Below are 27,871 nucleotides of genomic sequence, written 5' to 3'. Positions count from 1 at the left end.
CATCCCTGCTGTTCAATGTCCACCTTGAAGAAGCAATCACGAAAATAAAGGAAAGGTTCAAGAGTGGAAATACTAATCATTGTGAAAGTATATCAGTGATAAGATTCGCACGTAACATTTTTATCCTCAGTGAAAGTGAAGAAGTACTGCAGAATCTGCTGAAGGGGTTGAACCGTCTAATGAGTACAGAATATGGATTGAGAGTAAATCGAAGAAAGACGGAAGCAACAAGAAGTAGGAGAAATGAAAACGGCGACAAGTTTAACACCAGTATTGGTCATCACGAAGTAGATGAAGCTAAGGAATTCTGCAACCTAGGCACCAAATTAAGCAATGACGCACAGAGAAAGCAGACTAGCAATGGTAAAAGCGGCATTCCTGGCCAAATCTACCTTTGTGAAACATATTCCTTAAGGAAGAAATTTCTGAGAATATGTGATTGGAGCACTGCTTTGTATGGGAGTGAAAAATGGACTTTGGGAAAACGGGAACAGATGAGATGTGGTACTACAGAAGAATATTGAAAATTAGGCGGATTAATTAGGTTAGGAATGACGAGGTTCTCTGGAGCATTGGCGAGGAAAGGAATATACGGAAGACACTGACAGGATGGTAGGACATCTATCAAGACATCAGGGAATAACTTCCACCGTTATAGAGGGATCTGTAGAGCTTAAGAACTGTATAGGAAGACGGAGGTAGGAACACATCCTGCAAATAATAGAGCACGTACGTTGCATGTGCTACTCTGAGGTCAAGAGGTTGGCACAGGAGAGAAACTAGTTGCGTCCGCATCAAACCAGTCCGAAGACTAATACCACCCCTTTCGTCCACCCCCCCCCCAAAAAAAATATATTTTTAAACGAATTTTATGTGCAGTTTGGAAGTGCCGGGGATGTTTAAAGGGAATCAAAAAGTAACTAAACATAAAGTAATTACAGTACATACAACAGCGCCACGACTGAATATAGAACAAATGACATTGTGATGTCTCACAGACAATTCCTTCAAATGCAAATTGTGAAGAATTCATCGTATTTAACAATTCGATCACTCAATGTGGGGACACCATACATGTACAATTGTTTATGAAACCCATATTCAACATTGTCATTTTACTGACGAGCAGGATTACTGACTCAGTAATGATACAACATTCTATATTCCATCACTGAAGATGCACCATCAATTTCCTCCCAAAATCCCCAAAAAAATCATATTTGGGTGAGAAACAACATGTAAATCAGTGCAATTCATCACACGATGCCATGCAGAGTAATAATGTAACTGAAGCATAAAACTGAGTTCATTCAATGACGAATTGAACAATGTGTTCACATTTTCCTTTGATACGTCCTTTAAAGCATTGCGAGCACTATGACATGGCTGGCGTTCTGCTCTCCGATATAATTTCCACAGATAATGACTGATAAATGCAATACGTTTATAACATTTAAATCTGATGTGTCCGTGCATGTGGGAAAATTCACTGGTAACAACAAATATGCTAATCAACACCGTATATGTTAAAAACTCCTGTGTCATTGGTCAATTTTCCCACAAGCAAGAATTGCCGAGAGAAATTAGCAGTTTACTTTGCACAAAGTATGTCTTAGGGGTAAGCAAGCAAGGACGTAGGTGATGAAAGTAGTAGGAAGAAGAACAGCGACTTTCCTGTCACCTAAAGTTGTGCTGTCGAAGAAGTTTAAAAATTCGGTGCAGTGATGAAAAACGAATCGAAAAGGTAAAAAAAGAGGATTTAGTCCACGAAGAACTTTACCGGAAGATGTCAGTGGAACACCGGCCACTGTATAGAAGAACAGTTAACCTAGAAATGGAAATTACAGCATAGAGAAAAGCAGTAATATAAACAGAAAAAGTGTGGAAAATGCTGGAGATATTATTGAATATGGTGGGCGTACTGCTTACACGAAAGACGACTCGGAAGGGAGAGATAGCATAAATATTTACTCCAGAACTAAATAAGAAGCAGATTAGGTTTCATATTGAGTAATTGACATAGATTCCGTCTATTTAATAAGGGACGTTCTCTTCACATTAGTTCACAAAACGGTGATAGTATAAACATATAATGCCGAATAAGATTAACGGCTTCCTAGCTAGAATGGAGCGTGTGTCTTCTATGATCTTTGCACTACCTTTATTTGAAAAGTAGATCTATAATCTGCATTTCACAAGCCAATGTCTTTATGTGACTGTTACCTTTTCTCTCTCTCTCTCTCTCTCTCTCTCTCTCTCTCTCTCTCTCTCTCTCTCTCTCTCTCTCACTCCTTTGTTTCTTTTTCTTTTTACGGCTTCACTGCTGTAAGCCTTCTTGTGATCTCGAAAGCATTTGAATTTTTTTTGTCATGGTTGTCTTGAGAACTATGTGCGGGAGTAATAAATAATAAGTTGGTTGACGTTTCATTGGAACGTCTCCGCGAGGTGCAGTATATCTCTTGCTGCGTTTGCCTAAGGTATTGGAGGTGGATTTATAAGACTGTATCGCTCTTCTCACATGACCTCGTGAAAAACCACGACGACTTTCGTCGTATTATCGCTACTTCCGATATTCATTGGTAACGACACAGCTGTCTCTACTGTTAGTCGTATATCGGAGTGAACCTTGTCTATCTTCACCATTAATACTAGATGATAGTAGCCTTAGACTGAATATCCGTGCTTAAGAATCGGTCTCTTGAAATATTTGCAAGCTACCTCCTTGGTGGTAAAATTGTACTTCCCTGTGATTCATCCAATAAATCTTGCTTCTCATCTGTCTTTTCTATAATTAGTTTGATTAGTTCTAATGAAATCTATTCGAACGAATTATCTTAGATAATGAAAGACTCCTCAAAGATTTGCAAGTTGTGTAGTAAAACGGTAATTATTTGAAAAACTATCTGTTTGTCTGTTTTCTGTGTCAACTACGAGTCTCTGCCTTAGTTACGACAATGTCTAACTACCAGTGCCATCTGTTCAGGGTGTTAAAAAAGCTATCTAATATCCATATGATGTTTGTGCTAATCAAAACAAGAAAAAATGTCTTATAACCATTCTAACATATGAACATTTGTTCAGTGGAGGAACTCAACATGATGTCCTTTCATCTCAATGCTTGCCTCTGACCCTCGGTATACGAACTCACGCATTCTTTCAAATCACTCTGTTTGGTTTTAATTTGCTGATGGGAACGACACACAGGATTGTATAGTGTCTGCACATCGTTTATTGGAGTGGAATAGACATAATGTTTCACTTGTCTAGTGGATTTAGGTCCGAGTAACCACCTGGCTAAGGTATGGGACCTCTCAGGCCAATCCAACGGTTTTCAAATGTTCTCAGCAGGTGCCGACGCACAAAGCTGAAAAAATGAGCCGGTGCATCGTCATGCATGGACCACATCTGTAGTCTGCCATGATACGACACATCCTCCCAGAAGATGGGCTTTACGTTCTTCAGAAGCGGTGACAGCAAGCCCTGGCTAAACCTTGTGATAGCACATATGTATCTAGTGATCTACCTTCAAGAACTCCTACCCATACATTAATCCAGGATCGGTCCTGATGCTTTGCTTCTTGAACTGTATGGGGATTTTTATCGGTCCACACATGCTGATTATGAAAATAAAAACAATAAAAAATAAAAATAAATTAAAAAATATTTGAGGCAAATAGTGGATCTGCACCGCACTGTCGCAAGAACCATTGGCATAACTACACTTTGGCAGGATAGTCTTGTGCGCTAAGGGCCTGGATGCGCTGAACATGCTATGGGTACAATAACTGCCCGTGAAGTACCGTCCAGACCGGATGATGACTAACACCTTCAACTGCTGCTGTTCGTTGCACTCTACCTTCAGGATTCTCGTCCACCGCACCTAGAACACGCCCCTCCATTTAAGGCGTGTTAAATTAACGAGGCTTTCCAGTGTCTACTTTGTTGGGTGCTACGGAACCTATCTCCCCAAGACGCTTGAAATCAATTGGCAGAACCGCTTAACAGATGGTACCTTGAGTACTGGAAATTGTCCAGTGTACAGGCAACGGACTTTCAGATTAGCTCCATCTGCTAAATCATGTCTGCCACTTCCCTTGAGGAATAAAAGGCCTACATTGCTAGACTGTCTAAGGGCATCTGCAGGAGAGGAAACATGCTGTAGGCACCGTAAACATAACAATAGTATCTACTTTAAATCTGACGCGTAAGTGCCGGCCGTTGTGGCCGTACGGTTCTAGGCGCTTCAATCTGGAACCGCGTGATCGCTACCGTCGCAGGTTCGAATCCTGCGGGCATGGATGTGTGTGATGTCCTTAGGTTAGTTGGTTTAAGTATTTGTAAGTTCTAGGGGACTGATGACCACAGATGTTAAGTCCCATAGTGCTCAGAGTCATTTCAACCATTTTTGACGCGTAAGTAGATCGAACATCACGGTACGTACCAGAGTTAGGTGAAATTTACACGAAGACTACAGTACAATCACAAAACTAAACGGAAAAACTCACTACAGACACACTGAGCCAACTAATGTTTACATCGATACTGCACGGCAGTATCCTACCACGCTGTTGACCCTGGTATGTGACATACCGCGAATGCGACAACGGTAATCCTATCCGCAATCACAGGTCCATGATACCTTCCTACCTCGCAGTATTCCATGCCAGGGGTAATAATTTACGTTAACTATAGGGTAGTCGTCTGCAGTAGGACAAGTGACGCATTGCTGTGGATGATATCACAACAGTATCTCCTATGAACACTGTTCATATGCTTTGTAGGACCTTTGATCATATGACATTTTGGTATTGTTTTGATGCGTATGATCCCCTGAGACAGTGGAGTTTTTTCTTAACACTCTGTATATACACTGTGGTGACCCCAAGTCATGAGATAGCGATATTTACAAGTGCAGAAGGTAGTAGAGTCACTGCATTGGCGGAGCTTTCATTTGTACTCCGGTGACTCATGTGATAAGGTGTCCGGCGTGATTATGGCCGCAAGACAGGAATTAACAGACTTCCTAAGCGGGATGGTAGCTGAAACTTGAGACATGGTATACTCCATTTCGGAAATCATTACGGCATTCAATTTTCCGAGATCCACGGTGCCAAGAGTGTGCCGAGAATAGCAACTCGGGCATAACCTCTCACCACGGACGACGCAGTGGCCAACGGCAGCAGCTTCTGCGTACAATTGTCAGTGCTAACAGACAAGTAAAACAGCGTGAAATAACCGCAGAAATAAATGTAGGACGTACAACGAACGTATCGGTTAGTACAATGCGGCGAAATGTTGAGTCAATGAGCTATGACAGCAGACGACAGACACGAATGCCAATGCTAACAGCAAGGCGTCGCCTTTTCGTGACGTATCGGCTGCAACCTAGTCGACTGAGAAACCGTACTCTGGTCAGATGAGTCAAGATTTCAATTTGTATGATCTGATGGTAGGATTCGATTAGAGCGCAGACCCTATGAAGCCCTGGACCCAAGGCAATGTGCAAGCCTGTGGTGCCTTCATAATGATGCGGGCTGAACTTGCTAATGGAATGGGTCTTTTTGTCCAACTGACCATTGACTAGAAACGGTTATCTTCTGCTGCTTGGGCATCGTTTGCCAAACAGTGATGCGACATGTCACCAGGACAAAGTTATTCGCGATAGGCTGGCAGAAAATTTTGGACAGCTCTAGCGAATAAACTTGGCACCCAGTTTGCACGACATGAATCCCATAGAGCATGTTTGGGACATAATCGAGAAGCCAGATCGTGCACAAAATCCTGCACCGGCAACACTTTCCCAAGTATGAACAGGGAACTTCCAACGACTTGTTGAGCACATGTCACATAGAGTTCCTGCACTTTTTCTTGCCTCATCAGTCTCTTGAATGATTTGTTGTGGCCCGCCAGGAATTCCTGTACTGCACTATGCCGGGCAAAAAGTGGTCCAACACGATATTAAAAGGTATTCCATGCCTTTTGTCACGTCAGTGCATGTGCACAATGACTACCTGCTCTTATGTGGAATTCGAAAACCTTTTGTAACGTCCTGCAAGAATGACGAGAGCCCAAATTACTTACCTCGTTTTCGATGCTAGCGGCGTGATCGTAGAATATCGGCGTCCGTTCGAAGTCCTCTGGCGCTTCATCACTTGTCTCTGAAAAAGCGCAATAACGAAACTTTTAGTCTCTTGCAAGAGGCCAAATTTAATGGAACATTTTAAACATGGCTGCGTTGTCACCGACCGTTACAAAGTAAAATTAAATCAGTAACCGCCCTCGGTCGCAAAATGATGTCTTTCTGACCTGTTTCGGCCACTACTGAGAGTTCCTCCATCAGAAATAAAGCATTTAAACTTGCATGACACGTATAAAGTAAATATCAAGCGATAAAGTTTTAGCCACTCTTAGTAATGGCCGAACCCTAGGTAAAAAAGTCTTCCTTTTGTGACCGAGGGCTGTTATTGCCTTAGTTTTAAAATTACTGGATTGTGCACTCTGGCAATCGTTCTTTCTCGTCGGCAAATGAAATATTCTAACACCAGATATTTAGAAAGGGAATTGAAAATATTTACTAGAACGTAAATTTAGTGATAGGATTTCAGTATTTCGGTTTGGAGTACCATAATACAATCATCTGAAGCGGAATGAAATTCAGCTGAGGTTATAGCTTCCATGTATTGAAAATATCTTGTCAGTCTCCTGAAAAAATCGCGATGCACACTGTTCCTCTCCTCTCGAAACTAAGATTTCCACCTTATTATTAGGGGACGAGTGAAATCATAATAATTCACAAACATGAATTGTGTGTGTGTGTTTATTTGGAGAGTCCCAGAAGTGTTGCTCTACAATTCGAGAAGTTGTAGAGGGCAGACTACAATATTTTTTTATGTACATTACTTGGGACTTCAAATTTTCTATAAAATTTGAACGACCAGCTTACTACAAATTATTTGACCTCGCTTAGTAGCTGTTGCAAATGTTATTGTGCTAAATAATTACCAAATCTAGTGAAAACTGGATACCTTTAACTGCAACAAATCTTAGGAAATGATACTAATGCCAGATGTGGAATTGAAACAGCACTTCTTCAGCCTGAGGAGAATATTTCTTTCAGTTACCTGTGTGCTATACAATTGCAACCATTCAAGGAATTCATGTTCCCAAACAAACAAAAAGTCGTTTCTCAGCCTCAAGATTTAGGAGGTTACTTTAAGATTCAACAGAAGAACTTTTAAATAATGGAAAAATCTTTCAATGCCAGCGCACGTGTTACATTCAGGATGTTTTTACCAGCAGCTCAAACAATAATAAGTGAAAGAAAGATTATTTCTACAGGTAAAGATAAGAAAGATTATGCTTTCTGCTGATTTCCGAGTGTAGCTTATTTGGATATTTTGTAGAAAATTACAGACACATGTACAACTCAAATTTGGATATTTTGTAGAAAATTACAGACACATTTACAACTCAAAGTGCGTTCTAAACAACCTGGGAGCAACGTGTATAGTTGCTGGTCCTGTGAACCGACAATCTCCCTTGCTGTGCCGTTCAGAGCCATTTACGTCTGCGGGATCGGCGACGCATACACGATTCCTTAGAAGCCCCTACAAAGAGAAAGCTACTGGTGTTAAATAGGGAATTCGTCGAGTATCAGCAACACGTCAAAATATTTATTGGATGTATAAGCCACGTTTATACCTCGTTTATTCGTACATATCGAAGTGCCTCTTTTACAGCAGTGTAAGGAGACATTCTACTGTGTAATTGAAAGTTACATTAATCGGTATGTCAAGGAAAAATGTTACTGTGTGACACCAGCAGCTTTTCATTTCGTCCGCAGGACTCTTATAAGGCTTGTTGAGTAGGGCTTGAAGAAAATGGACACTCGTTTGAACACCTGAACATTTCACCACCAAAATGTCCATCGGAACAGAGTCAGTTCCATACAGCATGTTTCATCAACCGTTAAAATTCTTAGTGTTTCTAGCACCGTACTTAAAATTGATATAAATTTCATTTAAATGCAGTTGTACACAGTTGGGTTAAAAATATCAGCTAGATCATTGGAAAATAGTGTTTTATTTAAGAAATTACAAGTCATTCTTGTAACGCTTCGGAATATAATTTAAGAAACCCTTTTCGTAACTCATCAAAAATAATAACATTTCTTATGTTAATCTAGCAGAGTAAATTTTCTACTTTCACTTATTATTTTATAACATGCATAGAGAATATATATATATTTTACAAGATGTTACTCTAGGTGGGTGTAAAATGGATTTGCGCAACAGAAAATACCGAACGCGCAAATGAAGATTTGACCCTGTCTGACTACCCCGTGAAACAGACCTTATGATCTCTTAATGGTGATATTATCTCCTCCTTCTTGTTCTTTGATATATAAATTATAACATCAACATAAATGAATAATTAAGGGAACTAGTAACTACAAATGATAAATGTTGTTTCTGCATATACATTTATTGTACATTAAAACCCCTTTATTTATTACAAATGTTTATATATCAATGTGCAATGGGCATAAGGGGATAGAAATGGATTTCCTAACTAATATGATTAATCAATTGCCAAAATCTGCCACTTTTTATGGCTACGCGATCTAATATAAATAACGCGAAATGACTGACGGCACCCATGTACCAAACACTAGAAGAGACTACTTTCAAAGATGATCTACAGTGGTGTGGAACCTCAGTTGGAATAAAATTTACGTGATCACAGCTGTTTAGGTTTATAGCCCTAATAAGCCGAAGCAATTAGCAATATCACCATATGTACTGCGTCCGGTTGGTCGGAGTGATGGTTCTCGTACATATCTGCGACAGTGGAAACTTCTCCTCTCTGTGTTCTACAGACGAGAAACGCGAACTCCCCATCCACAAGGACGAAGTTCAGACAACATCTCAACGTGAGTATAGGCAGAAGAAGTGCTCTCAATCACTGAATGCTGCGTTATCCATGACGACTGCCTACCTGGAGGCGAGGTCCAGAATCGTATAAGTTCGCAACAGTGCAGCGTCTAACCGTTCTAACTATAAAATCTCCTGAGAGCAAAGACAACAAGTCCGTCTGTACCAACAAAAGCTGACACTGAGCGACCATCACACACGGGGGCTTAAAATGGAAGACCACTTTCTCTCCACCGCTGGCCTCCCAGTAAAGTTCGACTACCCTCCCTCGTAACAGCAGAAAGCGAATCATATTCTCGAAACTACGGAATATTCTCTGTCTATCCAAATTCTTCCGAACGCCGACCAATCATATTTTATCCTTTTGTTGTCTAGCGCGGAGGAAAGTTTTCGAGGAAATACCTATCCCCTTTAATTAGGATTACACACAATGGTACGCTTCTCAGAGTAAATATCCTTAGAAGTACCCCAGCCTGCGTGATTTCCGAGGTAACGCTTCCTCGTTCCTCTCTGTTGCGTCCAAGATTTTCAGAGTTTCCGAAGTATTATGCGGCTATCCTTCAAGCCCCACTACATCACCGGTCGGCAGCCGCTGTATTTTGCTACTCTCTGTGTCAAGCAGGACAAACACACTTGTGTAGGCTCTTCCACACAGGGCTTGAGTTACGCCCGCCGTCTTATATCCACTGGCGTTCCAACCTCTACTAGTATAGGCAATCATTCATTATGCCGTTTTGATAATAAAGATACTCTGATACCTTCCATACAATAATTACAAGATGTACATGAAAACGTCAGTCTTCATTAAATATTCATATACACGATGTACAACCTATCAAATGATACCTAATCCGGTTGTAAACCACGGCAAAGTATGGACATGAGGACTTGTAAGGTGCGAAATTACAGCCACCTTACAATATACATTCTGTTATTGTATTTTTTCCTTACAGGCATAGTAGCTGCAGTGCTATCTGAACGTGTTGCCTCTAGGGTACAGAAGTAGAGAGTGATACATTGTAGATCATTTTTGTGAAACAGTTGATTATCCTGGTTAGCTAAATACGCCCTAGTACAGTTATTGTCGGGCAGAATCTACACTCCTGGAAATTGAAATAAGAACACCGTGAATTCATTGTCCCAGGAAGGGGAAACTTTATTGACACATTCCTGGGGTCAGATACATCACATGATCACACTGACAGAACCACAGGCACATAGACACAGGCAACACAGCATGCACAATGTCGGCACTAGTACAGTGTATATCCACATTTCGTAGCAATGCAGGCTGCTATTCTCCCATGGAGATGATCGTAGAGATGCTGGATGTAGTCCTGTGGAACGGCTTGCCATGCCATTTCCACCTGGCGCCTCACTTGGATCAGCGTTCGTGCTGAACGTGCAGACCGCGTGAGACGACGCTTCATCCAGTCCCAAACATGCTCAATGGGGGACAGATCCGGAGATCTTGCTGGCCAGGGTAGTTGACTTACACCTTCTAGAGCACGTTGGGTGGCACAGGATACATGCGGACGTGCATTGTCCTGTTGGAACAGCAAGTTCCCTTGCCGGTCTAGGAATGGTAGAACGATGGGTTCGATGACGGTTTGGATGTACCGTGCACTATTCAGTGTCCCCTCGACGATCACCAGAGGTGTACGGCCAGTGTAGGAGATCGCTCCCCACACCATGATGCCGGGTGTTGCCCCTGTGTGCCTCGGTCGTATGCAGTCCTGATTGTGGCGCTCACCTGCACGGCGCCAAACACGCATACGACCATCATTGGCACCAAGGCAGAAGCGACTCTCATCGCTGAAGACGACACGTCTCCATTCGTCCCTCCATTCACGCCTGTCGCGACACCACTGGAGGCGGGCTGCACGATGTTGGGGCGTGAGCGGAAGACGGCCTAACGGTGTGCGGGACCGTAGCCCAGCTTCATGGAGACGGTTGCGAATGGTCCTCGCCGATACCCCAGGAGCAACAGTGTCCCTAATTTGCTGGGAAGTGGCGGTGCGGTCCCCTACAGCACTGCGTAGGATCCTACGGTCTTGGCGTGCATCCGTGCGTCGCTGCGGTCCGGTCCCAGGTCGACGGGCACGTGCACCTTCCGCCGACCACTGGCGACAACATCGATGTACTGTGGAGACCTCACTCCCCACGTGTTGTGCAATTCGGCGGTACGTCCACCCGGCCTCCCGCATGCCCACTATACGCCCTCGCTCAAAGTCCATCAACTGCACATACGGTTCACGTCCACGCTGTCGCGGCATGCTACCAGTGTTAAAGACTGCGATGGAGCTCCGTATGCCACGGCAAACTGGCTGACACTGACGGCGGCGGTGCACAAATGCTGCGCAGCTAGCGCCATTCGACGGCCAACACCGCGGTTCCTGGTGTGTCCGCTGTGCCGTGCGTGTGATCATTGCTTGTACAGCCCTCTCGCAGTGTCCGGAGCAAGTATGGTGGGTCTGACACACCGGTGTCAATGTGTTCTTTTTTCCATTTCCAGGAGTGTAATTTAACTTTTTTTATATCCACTTGTAATGTTAATCACAGGCGGAAACAAGTAAAGATTTTTATCTTGAAGTGGAGCTCACTTTATAGTCATACTGGAGCTAACAACGGACGTGTTTTAGCATGAGCTCTGTTGCATATTATGGTTGCTCCATGTGAGATAAGCTTATTGTATATCTGTTGGGGCAGCATGCAGTTTTGATTTATAGTATCTAGAGATTCCTGAAATTGTTATTCCCCAAGCTGAGTGCAGACACTTAATATTTGCAAGTGGTTGGAAAAATGTTGTTTATTAAAGGGAATATTAATTATAAGACTACGCTGTTAGATGCCCCCACAATATCCTGCGCCTCAGAAAATACTAAAAGTATAAATACGATATTCCAATGCCTGTATTGTTAAGGAGAGCAGTGCAATGTTCCTTCGGACATGCATTCCTGCTTCTTAATAACACAATCACTGCAATATAGTATTTATCCGACGATACCAGGAAACTACTCTCAATTAAAACTGTCCTCCCCTGTATGGAGATTACATAGCCTCTGCATGAAGGCAGGTTGTGACGCAGGAGCGACGACATATGGGACTGTCGGTCTGGGCATAGATCGTACACGGAAAGCCAAAGCGCCTAAGGCTACATGTCGCGTAAATCGAGGAACACGGGTTCAAGTCTCTTTCCAGCAGTAATTTTCGTTGCCATCTTTCAATTGTGTATTGGAGGTGTGTTAGAATTAGCAACTGCGAATACATTTCATGAACGTGTCTCTCATTTCGAGAAAACCTTCGAGTAAATACATAAATTCTGTGCCTTTTGTTCACGGTTTTGTTTCACAAACGCAAATATTTCTACAAAAAGGAAATACCATGTCAATAATCTACGTAGCATACTCTGAAATTTTTTGCTAGTTGTGATTTTCAAACAAAACATAAAGGAACACAACAGTTTTATAATAAAACTTAAGTATTTTTAAATCATGCATCCAGGTACGTTCAAGAACACAATCGTTTCCAAACACCTAAGTGATAAATGTCATAAACAATACAGTAAACAATGTTGTCTGCTTCATTTGTCGTGTAAGCATGAAATCATACTAATGTTTCGCGTCTGAACGTGACTCTTTCTACGAGTCTAGTACCTTGGTAGTTGCTCTTTACTAATAGTCCGTCTAAAGTGTGCTGGAGATAACATGAGAGGGTTTAGTATTAGGCTCACTTCTGATGGTGACAGCATGTAAACGTATTTCACTAGCATATCCAAAACGTAGCATGCTAGTATATTATTAAATGGTTTTTCTTTCCGTACGAGGGACAATAGCCAAAGAAAGTTTAGTAAATCCCGTATTATATATTTTTTGAATGGCATGTGGGAGGGATGTAACATGAAAGTCAAGTAGTAATAAAACGTGGAAGTAATTTATTTTAAGGAAGGATGATAGTGTCACTATCATAACATTTAGTAACAGAAGAAAGAATGAATGATGGGTTAAATCAATGACGAATTAGAAACTTACTCATTTGGTACACACTCCTGGGAGGAAAGAAAAATAGACCTAAAAATAAAGATTCAGATGCTTTCGGTAGTAATAATAACAATAATACTAAGAAGAAGATGAATTATGCTAAGAATATGAAGATAGAGAGAAGAACAGACAGTAGTGTAGGATATCATGCAAACATCAGAAGCTACAACGTAACACATGAAAGGAAAATGCGATCAGTACTTTAAATTAAATACTTTTATTTCACTTAAGATATAATGTTGTTCTTCAGCAATGCACTTACGGACATAATAATCTCAACGCGCACAGAATGTATACACAAATTACACAAGTTGTAGGAGAACCAATCTACCTGGGGAAGTACGTAAAAGGCGTGAAAGTAGCCGAGCAGAACTACAAATCCTAGTATTAAAATCGTAATGAATTTATTAATTCTTTACTTAATCTGAACCAAGGACCTTGCCGTTGTGGGGAGCCTTGCGTACCTCAGTGATACACAGAGCCGTACCTTAGGTGAAACCACATCGGAGGGGTATCTGCTGACAGGCCAGGAAAACATGTGGTTTCTGAAGGGAAGTAACAGCCTTATCAGTAGTTGCTGGGGCAAGTGTCTGAATGACTGACTAATCTTCTAACGTTAACCAAAACGGCCTTGCTGTGCTGATGCTGCGAAGGGCTGAAAGCAAGGGGAAAATACAGCCGTAATTTCTCTTGATGGCATCGAGCTTTACTTTATCGTTAAACGATGATGGCGTTCTCTACGGTAAAATACTCCAATGATAAAATAGTCGCCCATTCGCACCTCTGGCCGGGTACTTCTCAGGAGGATGTAGTTATCAGGAGCAATAAAACTGGCGTTCTATGGATCGGAGAGTGTAATATCAGATCCCTTAATTGGGCAGGCAGGTCAGAAGGGAAACGGATAGATTAAAGCTAGATATTGTGGGAATTAGGGAAGTTCGGTGGCTGGGGGAATAAGAGTTCTCGTCAGGTGAATACAGGGTTATAAATACAAAATCAAATAGGTGCAATACAGGAGTAGGTTAGGTAACGCATAAAAAATACGAGCGCGAGTGAGCAACTACTAACTGCATAGTGAAAGCATTATTGTAGCCGAGACAGACACGAAGCCCATGCCTACCACAGGAATATAAATTTATACGCCAAGTACCTCTGCGTATGATAAAGAGATTTAAGAAATGTATAATGCGATAAAAGAAAATATTCAGATAGTTAAGGGAACTGAAAATTTAATAGTTACGAGGCACTGGAATTTTATGATAGGAAAAAGAAGACAAGTAAAATCAGTAGGTGAATATGGAATGGGCGTAAGGAGTGAAAGAGGAAGCCGCGTAGTAGAATTTTGCACAGAGCATAACTTAACCATACGTAACACTTGGTTTAAGAATCATGACAGAAGGGTACGTACGTGGATGAGGCCTGGAGACACTGGAAGGTTTCAGATAGATTATATAATAGTATGAAAGATATTTAAGACCCAGGTTTTAAACTGTAAGATATTGCCAGCGGCAGATGCGGACTCTGACCACAATCTATTGGTTATGATCTGTAGATTAAAACTACAGGAACTGAAAAAAGGTGGAAATTTAAGGAGATAGGACCTGGAGAAACTGAAGGAACCAGAGGTTGTAGAGAGTTTCAGAGAGAGCATTAGGGAACTATTCGCTAGGAGGGCCGGTAGTAATACACTAGAAAAAGGCCAGGTAGCTTTGAGAGATGAAATAGTGAAGGCAGCAGTGGATCAAGTAGATAAAAAGAAGAGGGATACTAGAAATCCCTGGGTAACAGAAGAGATATTGAATTTAATTGATGAAAGGAGAAAATATAAACATGCAGTAAATGTAGCAGGCAAAAAGTAATACAAACGTCCCAAAAACGAGCTCGACAGGAAGTGCAAAGAGGTTAAGCAGGGATGGCTAGAGGACAAATGGAAGGCTGTACAGATATATACTACTAGGGGTAAGATAGATACTGCCTACCGGAAAATTAAAGAGGACCAGTTCTATGAATACCAAGAGCTGAAATGGAAAACCAGTTCCGAGCAAAGAAGGGAAGCAGAATGATGGAAGGGATATATAGAGAGCTTACACAAGGGCGATTTAATTGAGGGCAATATTATTAAAATGGATGAGGAAATATATAAAGGTGAGATGGGAGATATGACTCTGTATGAAGAATTTGACAGGGAACTGAAAGACCTAAGTCGAAACCAGGCTGCGAGAGTACACAACATCCCGTTAAGATTACTGATATCTTCGGCAGAGCCAACCCTGAGAAAACTCTACCATCTGGTGGGAAAGATGCATGAGAGAGGCAAAATACCCTCAGTATTCAAGAAGAATATGTTAATTCCAAACCCAAAGGAAGCAAGTGTTGACAGCTGTGAAAATTAGCAAACCGTCAGTTTAATAAGTCACGGCTGCAATATACTAAGAGTTTGGATTCCGTAGAAATGTTGGAACATGTAAGGCAATACTGACCCTACGACTCATCTTAGAAGATAGATTAAGCAAAGGCAAACCTATGTTCCTAGCATTTGTAGACTTAGAGAAGGCTTTTGAAAATGTTGACTCGAATACTCTCTTTGAAATCCTGAAGGTGGCAGGGGTCAAACACAGCGAGCGAAAGTCTATTTACAGTTTGTGCAGAAACCAGATGGTAGCTTTAAGAGACGAGGGGCACGAAAGGGATGCAGTGGTAGACAAGAGAATGAGACAGGACTGTAGCATATCCCCGATGTTATTCAATCTGTAACTTTCACGAGCACTAAAGGAAACAAAAGAAAATTTCGGAGTAATAATTAAAGTACACGGAGAAGAAGTAAAAATTTGAGGTTTGCCGATGACATTGCAATTCTGTCGTAGACAGCAAAGGACCTGGATGAGCAGTTGAACGGAATGGACAGTGTCTTGAAAGGAGGATATAAGATGAACACCAACAAAAGCAAAATGAAGATAATGGAATGTAGCTTAGTCTATTTAAATCTGGTGATGCGGGGGACTTAGATTAGTAAATGAGAACTTAAAGTAGTAGATCTGTTTTGCTACTTGGGGAGCAAAATAACATGATGGTCGAAGTAGAGAGTATATATAACGTAGACTGGCTATTTCAAGGAAAACGTTACTGAAGAGGCGAAGTCTGTTAATACAGAGCCTTATGGATTTAAGTGTCAGGAAGTCTTTTCTGAAAGTACTTGTCTGGAGTGTAGCCATGTATGGAAGTGACACATGGACGATAAATAGTTAAGACAAGAAGAGAATTGAAGCTTTCGAAATGTGCTGCAGAAGGCTGCTGAAGATTAGATGGGTAGATCGCGTACTTAATGAGGCGGTACTGAATAGAATTTGGGAGGAGAGGAATTTGTGTAGGTTATTCGTAGTAAGAAAGGACTTTCGGTAGAACAGAAGTGTTTCACGGGAGCGAAGTGCCCATAACCCTTAAAGAATGTACTCGTATTTTCGAGTACATATCAACTAGACTTTTTGTTTTTCGTTTGTCGCTACAAATATGTTTCAAAATATGGAACACTTGCTTTAACGCTCCGTATAGAAGCATGGTTACAGGTTGCTGACAGGAGAATGTATCTGTTCAGCGTCACAACAGGTCCCAAAGAAGGAAAAACACATTTTCTATATTTTACTAATGCTAGGAAGACGCGTATGTTTATACACACTTCAACTCAAAAGGGTGTGTTAGTGCGGTATTGCTTTTCGAACGAGAACTATGTTCTAACGCTGCTTCAGGTTTTGTCAAAATGATGAACTCGATGGCACTGGTCGTGATGTTTACTCAAAATGTGACCTTCCACTCCGTCTGAAAGCAAAAATTTTTTTTGCTGTGAATGAACGAATATGACTGCATGAGGTCTCAAGTGGGTCTTCCTTTGAGGTATCCAACCGAACGTAATTGATAAATACGCAGTTGTTCATAAAAGTTTCCATCGGAGCAAAGAAACATACCTCTTGCAAACTTCTGTCCACTGCCATTATTTAATCCACTTTGATGAAATTTCTCACGAACGAAGCACACGGTTCGATTCCAAGAGACAGTAAAGAGGTAATATGCTGCAGAAAATAGTTAGCTGGTAATGAAACAAACCTGAATTGTTTTGTGTCCAGATAGTACACTGCCGTCACATTGCAGTTATATTAACATATTCGGCGAGAGTATATGGAGTAAAATATAAAGCAACAATTGTTGAATTTCTTTACACTAAGGTCATCACATTATTTAGATTGTGAGAAGAGACTACGTGGCTTAGACAATGGACAATCTTGGCATTACAAAACTACTTCCCTACATGAAAAGAAAGAGTTTCTACACTGATGTTCACCAAAACTGCAAGGCGAAAAATGATGGCCAATAAAGAAATTTGTAGCTCTTTTCAGGGTATACAAGATGTGGAATTTAATGCACAGAGCTGCCACCTCTAAGAGCATCAATGACTCTACATTGGCTGGACACCGAACAGAGCTTGACTGATGGACGCAGGTACGTCACTCCATACTGCTTCATTTCTGTTACATTGCTCTTCCCTTGTGAGAGGTAGCGAATGCCGGTGTCCCACCCTTTTTGCAACGTATGACAGCGTTGGTGATCCCTGAGTCTGAGATGTGCAGTAGACAGCTGCGCACCTGACCCATCAGCCCTCAGTCGTTTTCCGCGTTCCGTACTACGTTAACTTCCGACATATTTGAGCGTTCTGATGTATTTTATCTGGGCGAGACTACGAGTGACCGATTTCTGTGAGTGATATTCTGTGAGTTTCCTCATAATGGATGAAACACGTAGCAGGCGTCAATCGTTTCATAACAGGAAAGGGACCTTATTTTTAGAGAGTACTTGTTTTTCAAACGCGAGGCAGACTCAGGTTATCTGGCTTGCAAGGTTGCCAAGGCCCAGGAACACAGTGTAGCGACCTGTGGCAGTACTGGTGAACGAACTGTAGCGCATATTCTGCAGGAGGTCTAGCTGTTTCAGGAGGCAACCGGAAATGTAGAATTCCGTCTCCATGGAAGAAACGTAGCATGCCACAGCGGGTAACAGAAATCAGCGACTTCGATGAAGATGTTCTACATCGAAGGGATTTAGAATTTTATGAAAGAGGCCAGTTTCCCAGTAAGCGAAACTGCTCACTGCAATGCATGAAGCTACTGGTTTCGAAGAAAGTACAAGGACAATGCAAATAATATTTAAGACTTCGGATTTAAATATGGCAGGTTCCACTTTTAATGGGGTGTGGTAAAATTGCTGATGCTAGGATGATGTTTCAGAGGTCAATGCACGGAGCAATCTCAATAGAGACGTCATCTGTGTATTACTTGGACGAGACTTGGGTAAATCAAAATGACGCTAGAAACATTATTTACAAAAGAACAGAGGTACAGGGTGGCCTGAAAGTCACAATAAGAAAGGAAGGTCGTCTGATAATATGCCACGACTGTTCCGCAGCTACTGGATTTGTGCCTCAAAGTAAGCCTGTATTCCGATCAAAATCTAAAACCAGCTGTGGCTACCATTCGGCAATGAATGGAGCAACATTTCTAAAATAGTTTTAGAATCAGCTGTTGCCTTATTTGCATCCATGTTCTGTCACAGTCATGGACTACCCAATCGACCGCTCTGTTATTCTCGCCAAGCCTACCATTAAAAACACAAGAGCACGACTGTGAAGTAATAATAAACGACATACTGAAATCACTTACAGGGGCAGACTTGTTGCAGCGCATTAAGATTTCAAAGGGCAACAGTAAAAAATAACAAACTCATTTTATAGCAACATGGTCACGGTGTAGGTACAGGTGAAGAGATTAGTGGTATATGAAACAGTATTTAAAAATAGCCCATATTGAAAGGCTGATGCATGAAGCAATAGGAAAAGTCAGCGCGGTTGATTGGAAACGGTTTCGTACGTCACACTGACAAAGTGCAAGAAAAATATTGCTGGAAAAAAGTTGTTAAAGACTAAATTATGTATTCGTTAATCGTCCATTCCTTTGGCTCCATCTGCGAAGGCACTGACAGTATAACATCTGAATAAAAAGGTTTGTGAATGGAATATACAGGGTGAGTCACCTAACATTACCGCTGGATATATTTCGTAAACCACATCAAATACTGACGAATCGATTCCACAGACCGAACGTGAGGAGAGGGGCTAGTGTAATTGGTTAATACAAACCATAAAAAAATGCACGGAAGTATGTTTTTTAACACAAACCTAGGTTTTTTAAAATGGAACCCAGTTAGTTTTGTTAGCACAACTGAACATATAAACAAATACGTAATCAGTGCCGTTCGTTGCATTGTAAAATGTTAATTACATCCGGAGATATTGTAACCTAAAGTTGACGCTTGAGTACCACTCCTCCGCTGTTCGATCGTGTGTATCGGAGAGCACCGAATTACGTAGGGATCCAAAGGGAACGGTGATGGACCTTAGGTACAGAAGAGACTGGAACAGCTCATTACGTCCATATGCTAACACCTTTTTATTGGTCTTTTTCACTGACGCACATGTACATTACCATGAAGGGTGAGGTACACGTACACACGTGGTTTCCGTTTTCAATTACGGAGTGGAATAGAGTGGTCCCGACATGTCAGGCCAATAGATGTTCAAAAGGTGGCCATCATTTGCTGCACACAATTGAAATCTCTGGCGTAATGAATGTCGTACACGCCGCAGTACATCTGGTGTAATGTCGCCGCAGGCTGCCACAATACGTTGTTTCATATCCTCTGGGGTTGTAGGCACATCACGGTACACATTCTCCTTTAACGTACCCCACAGAAAGAAGTCCAGAGGTGTCAGATCAGGAGAACGGGCTGGCCGATTCATGCGTCCTCCACGTTCTATGAAACGCCCGTCGAACATGCAGTCAAGGGTCAGCCTAGTGTTAATTGAGAAATGTGCAGGTGCACCATCATGCTGATACCACATACGTCAACACGTTTCCAGTGGGACATTCAACGTTGGCAGATCATTCTGTAGAAACGCGATGTATGTTGCAGCTGTTTGGGCCCCTGCTATGAAGTGAGGACCAATGAGGTGGTCGCCAATGATTCCGCACCATACATTTACAGTCCACGGTCGCTGTCGCTCTACCTGTCTGAGCCAGCGAGGATTGTCCACGGACCAGTAATGCATGTTCCGTAGATTCACTGCCCTGTGGTTTGTGAAACCCGCTTCATCGGTAAACAGGTAGAACTGCAACGCATTCTCTGTTAATGCCCATTGACAGAATTGCACTCGATGATTGAAGTCATCACCATGTAATCGCATATGTAGCGACACATGAAACGGGTGAAAGCGGTGACGATGCAGTATGCGCATGACACTACTTTAACTCAGTCCACCGGTTTTCGCAATGTGCTGTGTACTCAATGTGTGGGTTCATGGCAACAGCAGCTAACACACCAACTGCACGTGTTTCTCCTGTGACGGGCCTGTTACGGACCCGTTTGCGTGCTACGACCATGCCTGTTACATACAGTTGGCGGCAGATGCTTTGCAATGTGCGGCACGTTGGATGCTCTCTGTCCGGTTACCTTTCTGCATACACCCTGCAGGCTTCAGCTGCATTTCGTCGACACTCGGCATAGATGAGTATCATCTCCGCCTTTTCTGAGTTCGAATAAACCATGGTCACAGTTTCTACAACACTACACTATCACAGACGTCTGGTAACACGGTGTACTACAGTTGGTCTGCGTGCGGAGACGAATGCAGAATAACAATAGCAGCAAGCGCTACATGCGGACACTGCGACAGCTAGACCAAACCACAACAGTGTACTACAGCCACACTCGTAAACATGGTCGTCATCGTAAACATGTCCCTGCAGATGCTGCTCGCCGACCGTGGCCAGTGTTTGTTACAACACGCAACTGAACGTCGGAGGTTTCGAGCGTCAACTTTAGGTTACAATATACCCGGATGTAACTAACATCTTTCAATGCAACAAACGGCACTGATTACGTATTTGTTTATATGTTCAGATGTGCTAACAAAACTAGTGTGGTTCCATTTCAAAAAACGTAGGTTTGTGTTAAAAATCATACTTTCGTGCATTTTTATGGTTTGTATTAACCAATTACACTAGCCCCTCAACTCATGTTTGGTCTGTGGTATCGGTTCGTCAGTATTTGATGTGGTTTACGAAATATATCCAGCGGTAACGTTAGGTGACTCACCCTGTACATTTATTTTGTAATTTTCGTGGAAAATTTACATTCTCTACACATACAGAAAGTAGCTCAGAGCATAATGTGTTCCGAAATGTAATACTGTATTTTCCCGATCTTGCTATTCTGACTACAATATAACTTAGTTCAAAATGCTGTTCATCCTACTGTGGGTATTTCGTATTTGAGAATTTGGCCATTTTGTTAATATAGTAAGAGGGAACAGAAGGTGTAACCTGTTCTTCAAGGTACAATTTGTTATAGAATCCATTCTGCACTGGGAGAACCTGTATGACTGGTTTTTGTCCATGTCATTATGGCCGGGAAAGATTGAATACAAATCCAGGACTGTAACACGTATCTCATACTTCTAATAATTTCCGGGTATGCAGCCGGATCCCGTCGACATTCTGCCACCTATTCTACAGCAAAATATCTGGCCTCACTACTAAAGCCGTATGTGGGTAAGTGTTGCCACCATATACGTAATTCCGAGGATTTTGTCAGTCGCTTGAAGGAAGTTAAGCTTAGCAGCTCGGATTTATTAGTCAGCTTTGATGTGGTCTCACTATTTACCAAAGTGCCTTTAATGGAATCGTTACATCTTATTGGTAACTTATTCAGTGCCGAAATGACGGCCTTGTTTGAACATATACTCTCCTCAAGGTACTTTTTATTCAATGATGAATTCTTTGAACAAACAGACGGCGTCGCCATGGGGAGCCCTTTGTCCCCTGTGGTAGCTAATCTCTTTATGGAGGACTTTGAGGAGAAAGCACTTGAGTCTGCTGTCTTAAAGCCTACGGTCTTCTGGCAGTACGTAGATGATACTTTTGTTGTATGGCCTCATGGCAGACAGGAATTGGAGAAATTCCTTCACCATTTAAACTCTTTACATGAGAACATCAAATTCACGATGGAGATTGAAAAAGATGGCACTTTACCATTTCTAGACGTGCTAGTATGCCGTAAAAATGATGGGTCATTAGGACATTCTGTGTACAGGAAACCGACTCACACAGATCTGTATCTCCAGGCGTCAAGCTGCCACCACCCAGCACAAACAGCCGGTGTTCTCAGTACCTTAATACATGGAGCGCATGTAATATCGGACGATGAAAACCTCCACGCAGAATTAGAACACTTGGAGAAGGTTTTTAAAGAGAATGGCTACAATTCACGCCAAATAAGAAAGGCCATGCGCAACTGTCATAACAAGAAACAGCGCACTGAGGACGCTGATGACGGCTTTAAATCAACTGCGTTTCTTCCATACGCCGGGAATGTGTCGTCGAAAATAGGCCGATTACTGAAGAAGAATAAAATCAAGGTTATCTTCCGTCCGCCAGCAAAGAACCGGGCCCTGGTTGGATTCGTTAAAGATCATTTACAACTGAAGAAAGCAGGTGTCTACAAAATTCCCGGTGAATGTGGCTCTGCATATATTGGCCAGACGACAAGAACTGTCCATGAACGATGTACAGAACATGAAAGATACACCCGTCTGCGGCAACCGTCAAAATCGGCAGTAGCAGAGCACTGTATTTCATTGGGACATTCAATGGAATACAATGGAACAAAAATTTTAGCTCCGGTTTCCGGATTTTGGGATTCCGTAATCAAGGAATCAGTGGAAATACGTCTTGCCGATAATCTTATGAATCGTGACAACGGCTTTCAACTGGATAAAAATTGGAATCCTGTTATCAAAATTATACATTCACAGCGGAATAGACAGCGTCATTCGATACTCAATGACTAGATGATCTTTTACTTTCATCACCGAGGGCAGCACGTACAACTCGGCTATGCCGCGCAGGTCAACACGTGCGCGAGAATCGGCATAAATACCGCGACTGCACCTGGGCTCTTCAGTAGTTGTGTACTCACCTGATGATGGCCGGACGTCTCTGGGCCGAAATATCGTGGCAGAATGTCGACGGGATCCGGCTGCAAACCCGGAAATTATTAGAAGAACAAATACGCCGGGAAAATTTCAGAAGTCATATCTCATACTTATTCCGCACACTTCATAAATTTATCACCAAACGGTTTGTAGCACACCATGATTCACACCGTAGCAAGGTGGGTTAAACTTCCGCCATTAAAGCTGTTCACAACGTAGCTGCTGACAATGTGCTTTCAGCCGAACTGACAACGCAGCATTCCCTGTGAGTAGCGCTGCCAGATGGTGTTAACACTGTCGCCGACCATAGATGTTTTTAACGAGTGATAGGTCTGGAGTCCGTTTTGGCCTTGGCTGCAATCGAAAACACTATGTATTGACGACGTGAGCAAGATGCCTTTTGTGTTCACGTATTCAAAGGCGTAACAAAGGTAAGTCAAAAACAACAGGCTGTAGCACGTCAGAAATGTAACATCTGCTGTCCGAACTACCGGTTGTGCGTACTATTCATAATAGTGTTACGAATCCGCTGCACCTCATACAATCCCGCCAAGTTTTGGGCAGATATGACGATGCTCAGTGCCTCGGAGCATTCTCACACAATTACCTCCACCATGACTCTGTTCAGAGAAGCGTGATTCGTAGCAAAAGACGACGCGGTGTTACTTCTGCGCGCCGTGCTGTTGTGCACACCCCAGTTGCGGGCTTGTCTCCTCTGTGCGCTCCCACAACAATGGTTGGCTTGCTGTCACTGTATGGCGCTCCAACTGTCGTCGCATTGTCTGCACACCTCTGTAGGCTCAAAGTACTTCACGTACCTGTGCGGCCCTGCACGATGTCGTTTCGTGCACAACTTGCATGGGACCGCTGAGATAGTTGTCTGCTACATGTTTCATTTACTAATAATTTAATTTATAAATTATAGAGCGCAGCAATCAGTCGTCCGTCTTTTTACAGATTTTATTGCGCAAATCCAGATTTCGGCTGGTATTCAAGGAACTGTGACTGACACCCGAACAACAGGGAACTAGTATACATCGAGATCAGAAAATAAAGCATTGATAATGGCTAGGCACTAGCCGAAATCAGTTTGCGTAATAAATCCTGCAAAAAGGAAGACTGATTGCTGCGCTCTATAATCTACAAATCACATAACAGTCGCTGAGTGCACCCACTTTCCGAATGGAAGGCTACGTGATAGCAAGTTAATGTTCTTTTTTCTGATGATTAGCCTAATGGTTCGTTTCATGTTTAAAACAGTATATCGACAACAGACCTAGCTGTCTTCTTCACGTGCTGCTAGTTGCACTATTATACCTAGTAGCAAAAAAATGGTTCAAATGGCTCTGAGCACTATGGGACTTAACTGCTGTGGTTATCAGTCCCCTAGAACTTAGAACTACTTAAACGTAACTAACCTAAGGACATCACACACCTCTATGCCCGTGGCAGGATTCGAACCTGCGACCGTACCGGTTGCGTGGTTCCAAACTGTAGCGCCTAGAACCCCTCGGCCACTCGGGCCGGCCCTAGTAGTTGCCTGGACTCCAGCTATAGTGTGTATTTTGATATCACGCCGCTACTTATATCCGGCGCGACACCATCAGTAGCTCGCAGTCTGATGGAAGTCTGGGTGGTGACTATGCACAATTGGACAACTCGCAGGACGTGAAGAAGTCGACCGGGTCTGTCGTTGAAATTTTGTGCATAATATGGAGTCAACCAGTTGGCTAAACACCAGAAGAAACACCATTAAATTATTACAGAATGAGGCATGAGTTAGAGAGAAAGGGGATCAAATTTATTTAATAATATGTTATATATGTTGAAATAGTACATTAGTTAATTTATAGATATTGTAACTGTCTCTGCTGCAGATTGCCACATTGGATTACTTGCTTGGATACCTCAGTGGTTACGTTCATAATGTGATTTAACACGAATTGCAAAAATCAAACTTCTTTTGCAAATTACACAATGTGATATAAAGTATACTGACACCCCCAAAAACATACGTTTCTCATATTAGCTGCATTGTGCTGTCACCTACTGCCAGGTACTCCATACCAGCGACCTCAGTAATCATTAGACATCGTGAGAGAGCATAATGGGGAGCTCCGCGGAACTGAGGACTTCGAACGTGGTCAGGTGATTGGGTGTCGCTTGTGTCGTACGTCTGTAAGCGAGATTTCCACACTCCTAAAGATTCCTAGGTCCATTGTTTCCGATGTGATAGTGAAGTGGGAACGTGAATGGACAGGTACAGCACAAAAGCATACAGGCCGACCTCGTCTGTTGACTGACGCAGACTACCGTTAGCTGAAGAGGATCGTAATAAGTAATAAGTAGACATCTGTCCAGACCATCACACAGGTATTCCAAACTGCAAGAGGATCCTCTGCAAGAACTATGACAGTGAGGCAGGAAGTGAGAAAAGTTGGACTTCATGGTCGAGTGGTTGCACATAAGCGATACACCTCGCCGGTAAATGCCAAACGACGACTCGCTTGGTGTAAGGAGCGTAAACACTGGACTATTGAATAGTGGAAAAACGTTGTGTGGAGCGACCAATCACGGTACACAGTGTGGCGATCCGATGGCAGGATGTGTTTATGCCGAATGCCCGGTGAACGTCACTTGCCTGCGTGTGTAGTGCCAACAGTATAATTCGGAGGCGGTGGTGTTATGGTGTGGTCGTGTTTTTCATGAATTTGGCTTGCTCCCCTTGTTGTTTTGCGCGGCACTGTCACAGCGCAAGCCTACATTGATGTTTCATGCATCTTATTGCTTCCCACTGTTGAAGAGCAATTCGGAAATGGCGATTGCACCTTTCAACACGATCGAGTAACTGTTCATAATGTACGGCCTATGGCGGAGTGGTTACAAGGCAATAATATCTCTGTAATGCACTGGCCTGTACAGATCCTGACCTGAATCCTCGAGAACACCTTTGGGAAGTTTTGGAACAACGTGCCAGGCTCACTGACCGACATCGATATCTCTCCTCAGTGCAGGACTCCGCGAAGAATGGAATGCAAATCCCCAAGAAACCTTCCATTACCTGAACGAACGTATGCCTGTGAGAGTGGAAGGTGTCATCAAGCCTAAGGGGTGGACCAGCACCATATTACATTCTAGGATTACTGATGGAGGGCTCCACGAATTCGTAAGTTATTTTCAGCCAGGTGTTCGGATCGTTATTATGAATAGTGAATAAGACGTAAAATAAACGGAATAGCACTGTACCAGACATCTAAGAGCGTTCAGTTGCATACAACATATTAAGAAAGTCACCATTACGTGATAGCAACGAGTAAAATTTTGTGGAAACTTGCAACTGTGGCTTTTAAAATTAATATGAAAAAAAAATTATTCAATTGTCTCTGAAAGAAAGTAGGAGAAGGAACGTTTCCATAACACAAGTTTCCAAGTAATTCGCCAAACCGATATCGTTTTCCTATGGCGTTTTCTTTTATGCAGGAACAAACCCCTCCATTTTCTGGAATGTATAAGGCAGGAGAAGCGCTGAGGATCCGTTACCAGATTCTTCGTACCGACCTCTTCGGCGGCTGCTGGAGCAGAGCCTTTCTAAAGATTTACACGGAGAGCTATAAAGTGCCGAAGACGAAACGGTTTCATATTTCGCCGTTCGCCGCTGCCCAGGAAGAGCGCTGCAGTCGCCCGCGGAGTACGGCCCGCCCTGCGGCGAACCACCACTACCGCTGCTGATGGCCCGCCTCGTTAGCGAGCTTTTGTTCCGCCTTGCCTTCGCAGCATGCAGCAGTGAGCCACGGGCTAACTGCTGTGCAGCTCGTTACGGCACCGTCCCTTCTCTCCCAGCGTCATAGTCGAACTGCAGCTACCAGGTATTGTGCCGGCTCTTGCAGCCTCTTGACGTAGGATAATGAGCAACGGTTCAATGCTTGAGTAATGCGAGAGTAATAATTTACGAGGTACTGTAGGAGCACTGTTGTTGTTGTGATCATCAGTGTCAAGACTAGTTTGATGCATCTCCCTACACTAGTATACCCTATGCAAGCCTGTTCATATACGACTAAGTATTGCCTAGGTATAACCTACTTGCTATGGCCATGCCTTATTTTCACTCCTCTACCTTTACCCTCCAGCCGCTCTACCCGACTACCACCCCACAAACACTTGCCTCAACTACCAATTTGACAATACCTTCATGCTTCAAGACGCATCCTATCAACTGATCCCTTCTTTTAGTCAAGTAGTGCCAAAAATTCCTTATCCTACCAGTTATGTTCAGAAGCTCTTCACCAGCTATGCCCTCCATCCAACCAGTTTTCGGCATGCTCCTGTACCAATACACATGGAAAGGTATTATCTTCTCGTCTTAACTATTTATCGCTCACGTTTCCTTCCCTACACTCATCACAAGTAGAGCCGGCGCTTCACTCTGGAACCGCGCGACTGCTATGGTCGCAGGTTCGAATCCTGCCTTGGGCATGGATGTGTGTGATGTCCTTAGGTTAGTTAGGTTTAAGTAGTTCTAAGTTCTAGGGGACTGATGACCTCAGGTGTTAAGTCCCATAGTGCTTAGAGCCATTTGAACCTTCACAAATACCTCCAGAAAAGCCTTCCTAACATTTATGTATACAGACTGAAGAAGCGAATGAAAGATTTGTACCACGGCTAGGAATCGAACCCGGGTCTCGTGCTTACTAAGCAGTGGCTTTAGTCACTAAGCCACCTTGTCTTAGCAATTCAGAGAACTGCACGAATTATCATGGAGCGTCTCCCTCTTCGATCCAAATTCTCACCGCCACCTAAGTCTACAG

General features: G+C 42.7%; 1 protein-coding gene across 8 annotated transcripts in view; it reads right to left on the bottom strand.

Annotated features, from left to right (window-relative positions):
• The window catches only part of LOC126340356 (serine/arginine repetitive matrix protein 1-like), a 535,554-nt gene that overhangs the window by 165,925 nt on the left and 341,758 nt on the right, over positions 1-27,871 (bottom strand). For all 8 annotated transcript variants that reach the window (XM_050001684.1, XM_050001686.1, XM_050001689.1 and 5 more), the window contains exon 4: positions 6,082-6,158. In XM_050001684.1, coding sequence (XP_049857641.1) covers positions 6,082-6,158 — 77 coding nt within the window. The remainder of the gene's footprint in view (positions 1-6,081; positions 6,159-27,871) is intronic.

Source organism: Schistocerca gregaria, chromosome 1 (assembly GCF_023897955.1).
Source record: "Schistocerca gregaria isolate iqSchGreg1 chromosome 1, iqSchGreg1.2, whole genome shotgun sequence".
NCBI lineage: Eukaryota > Metazoa > Arthropoda > Insecta > Orthoptera > Acrididae > Schistocerca > Schistocerca gregaria.
This window is presented reverse-complemented; position numbering and strand designations above follow the sequence as displayed.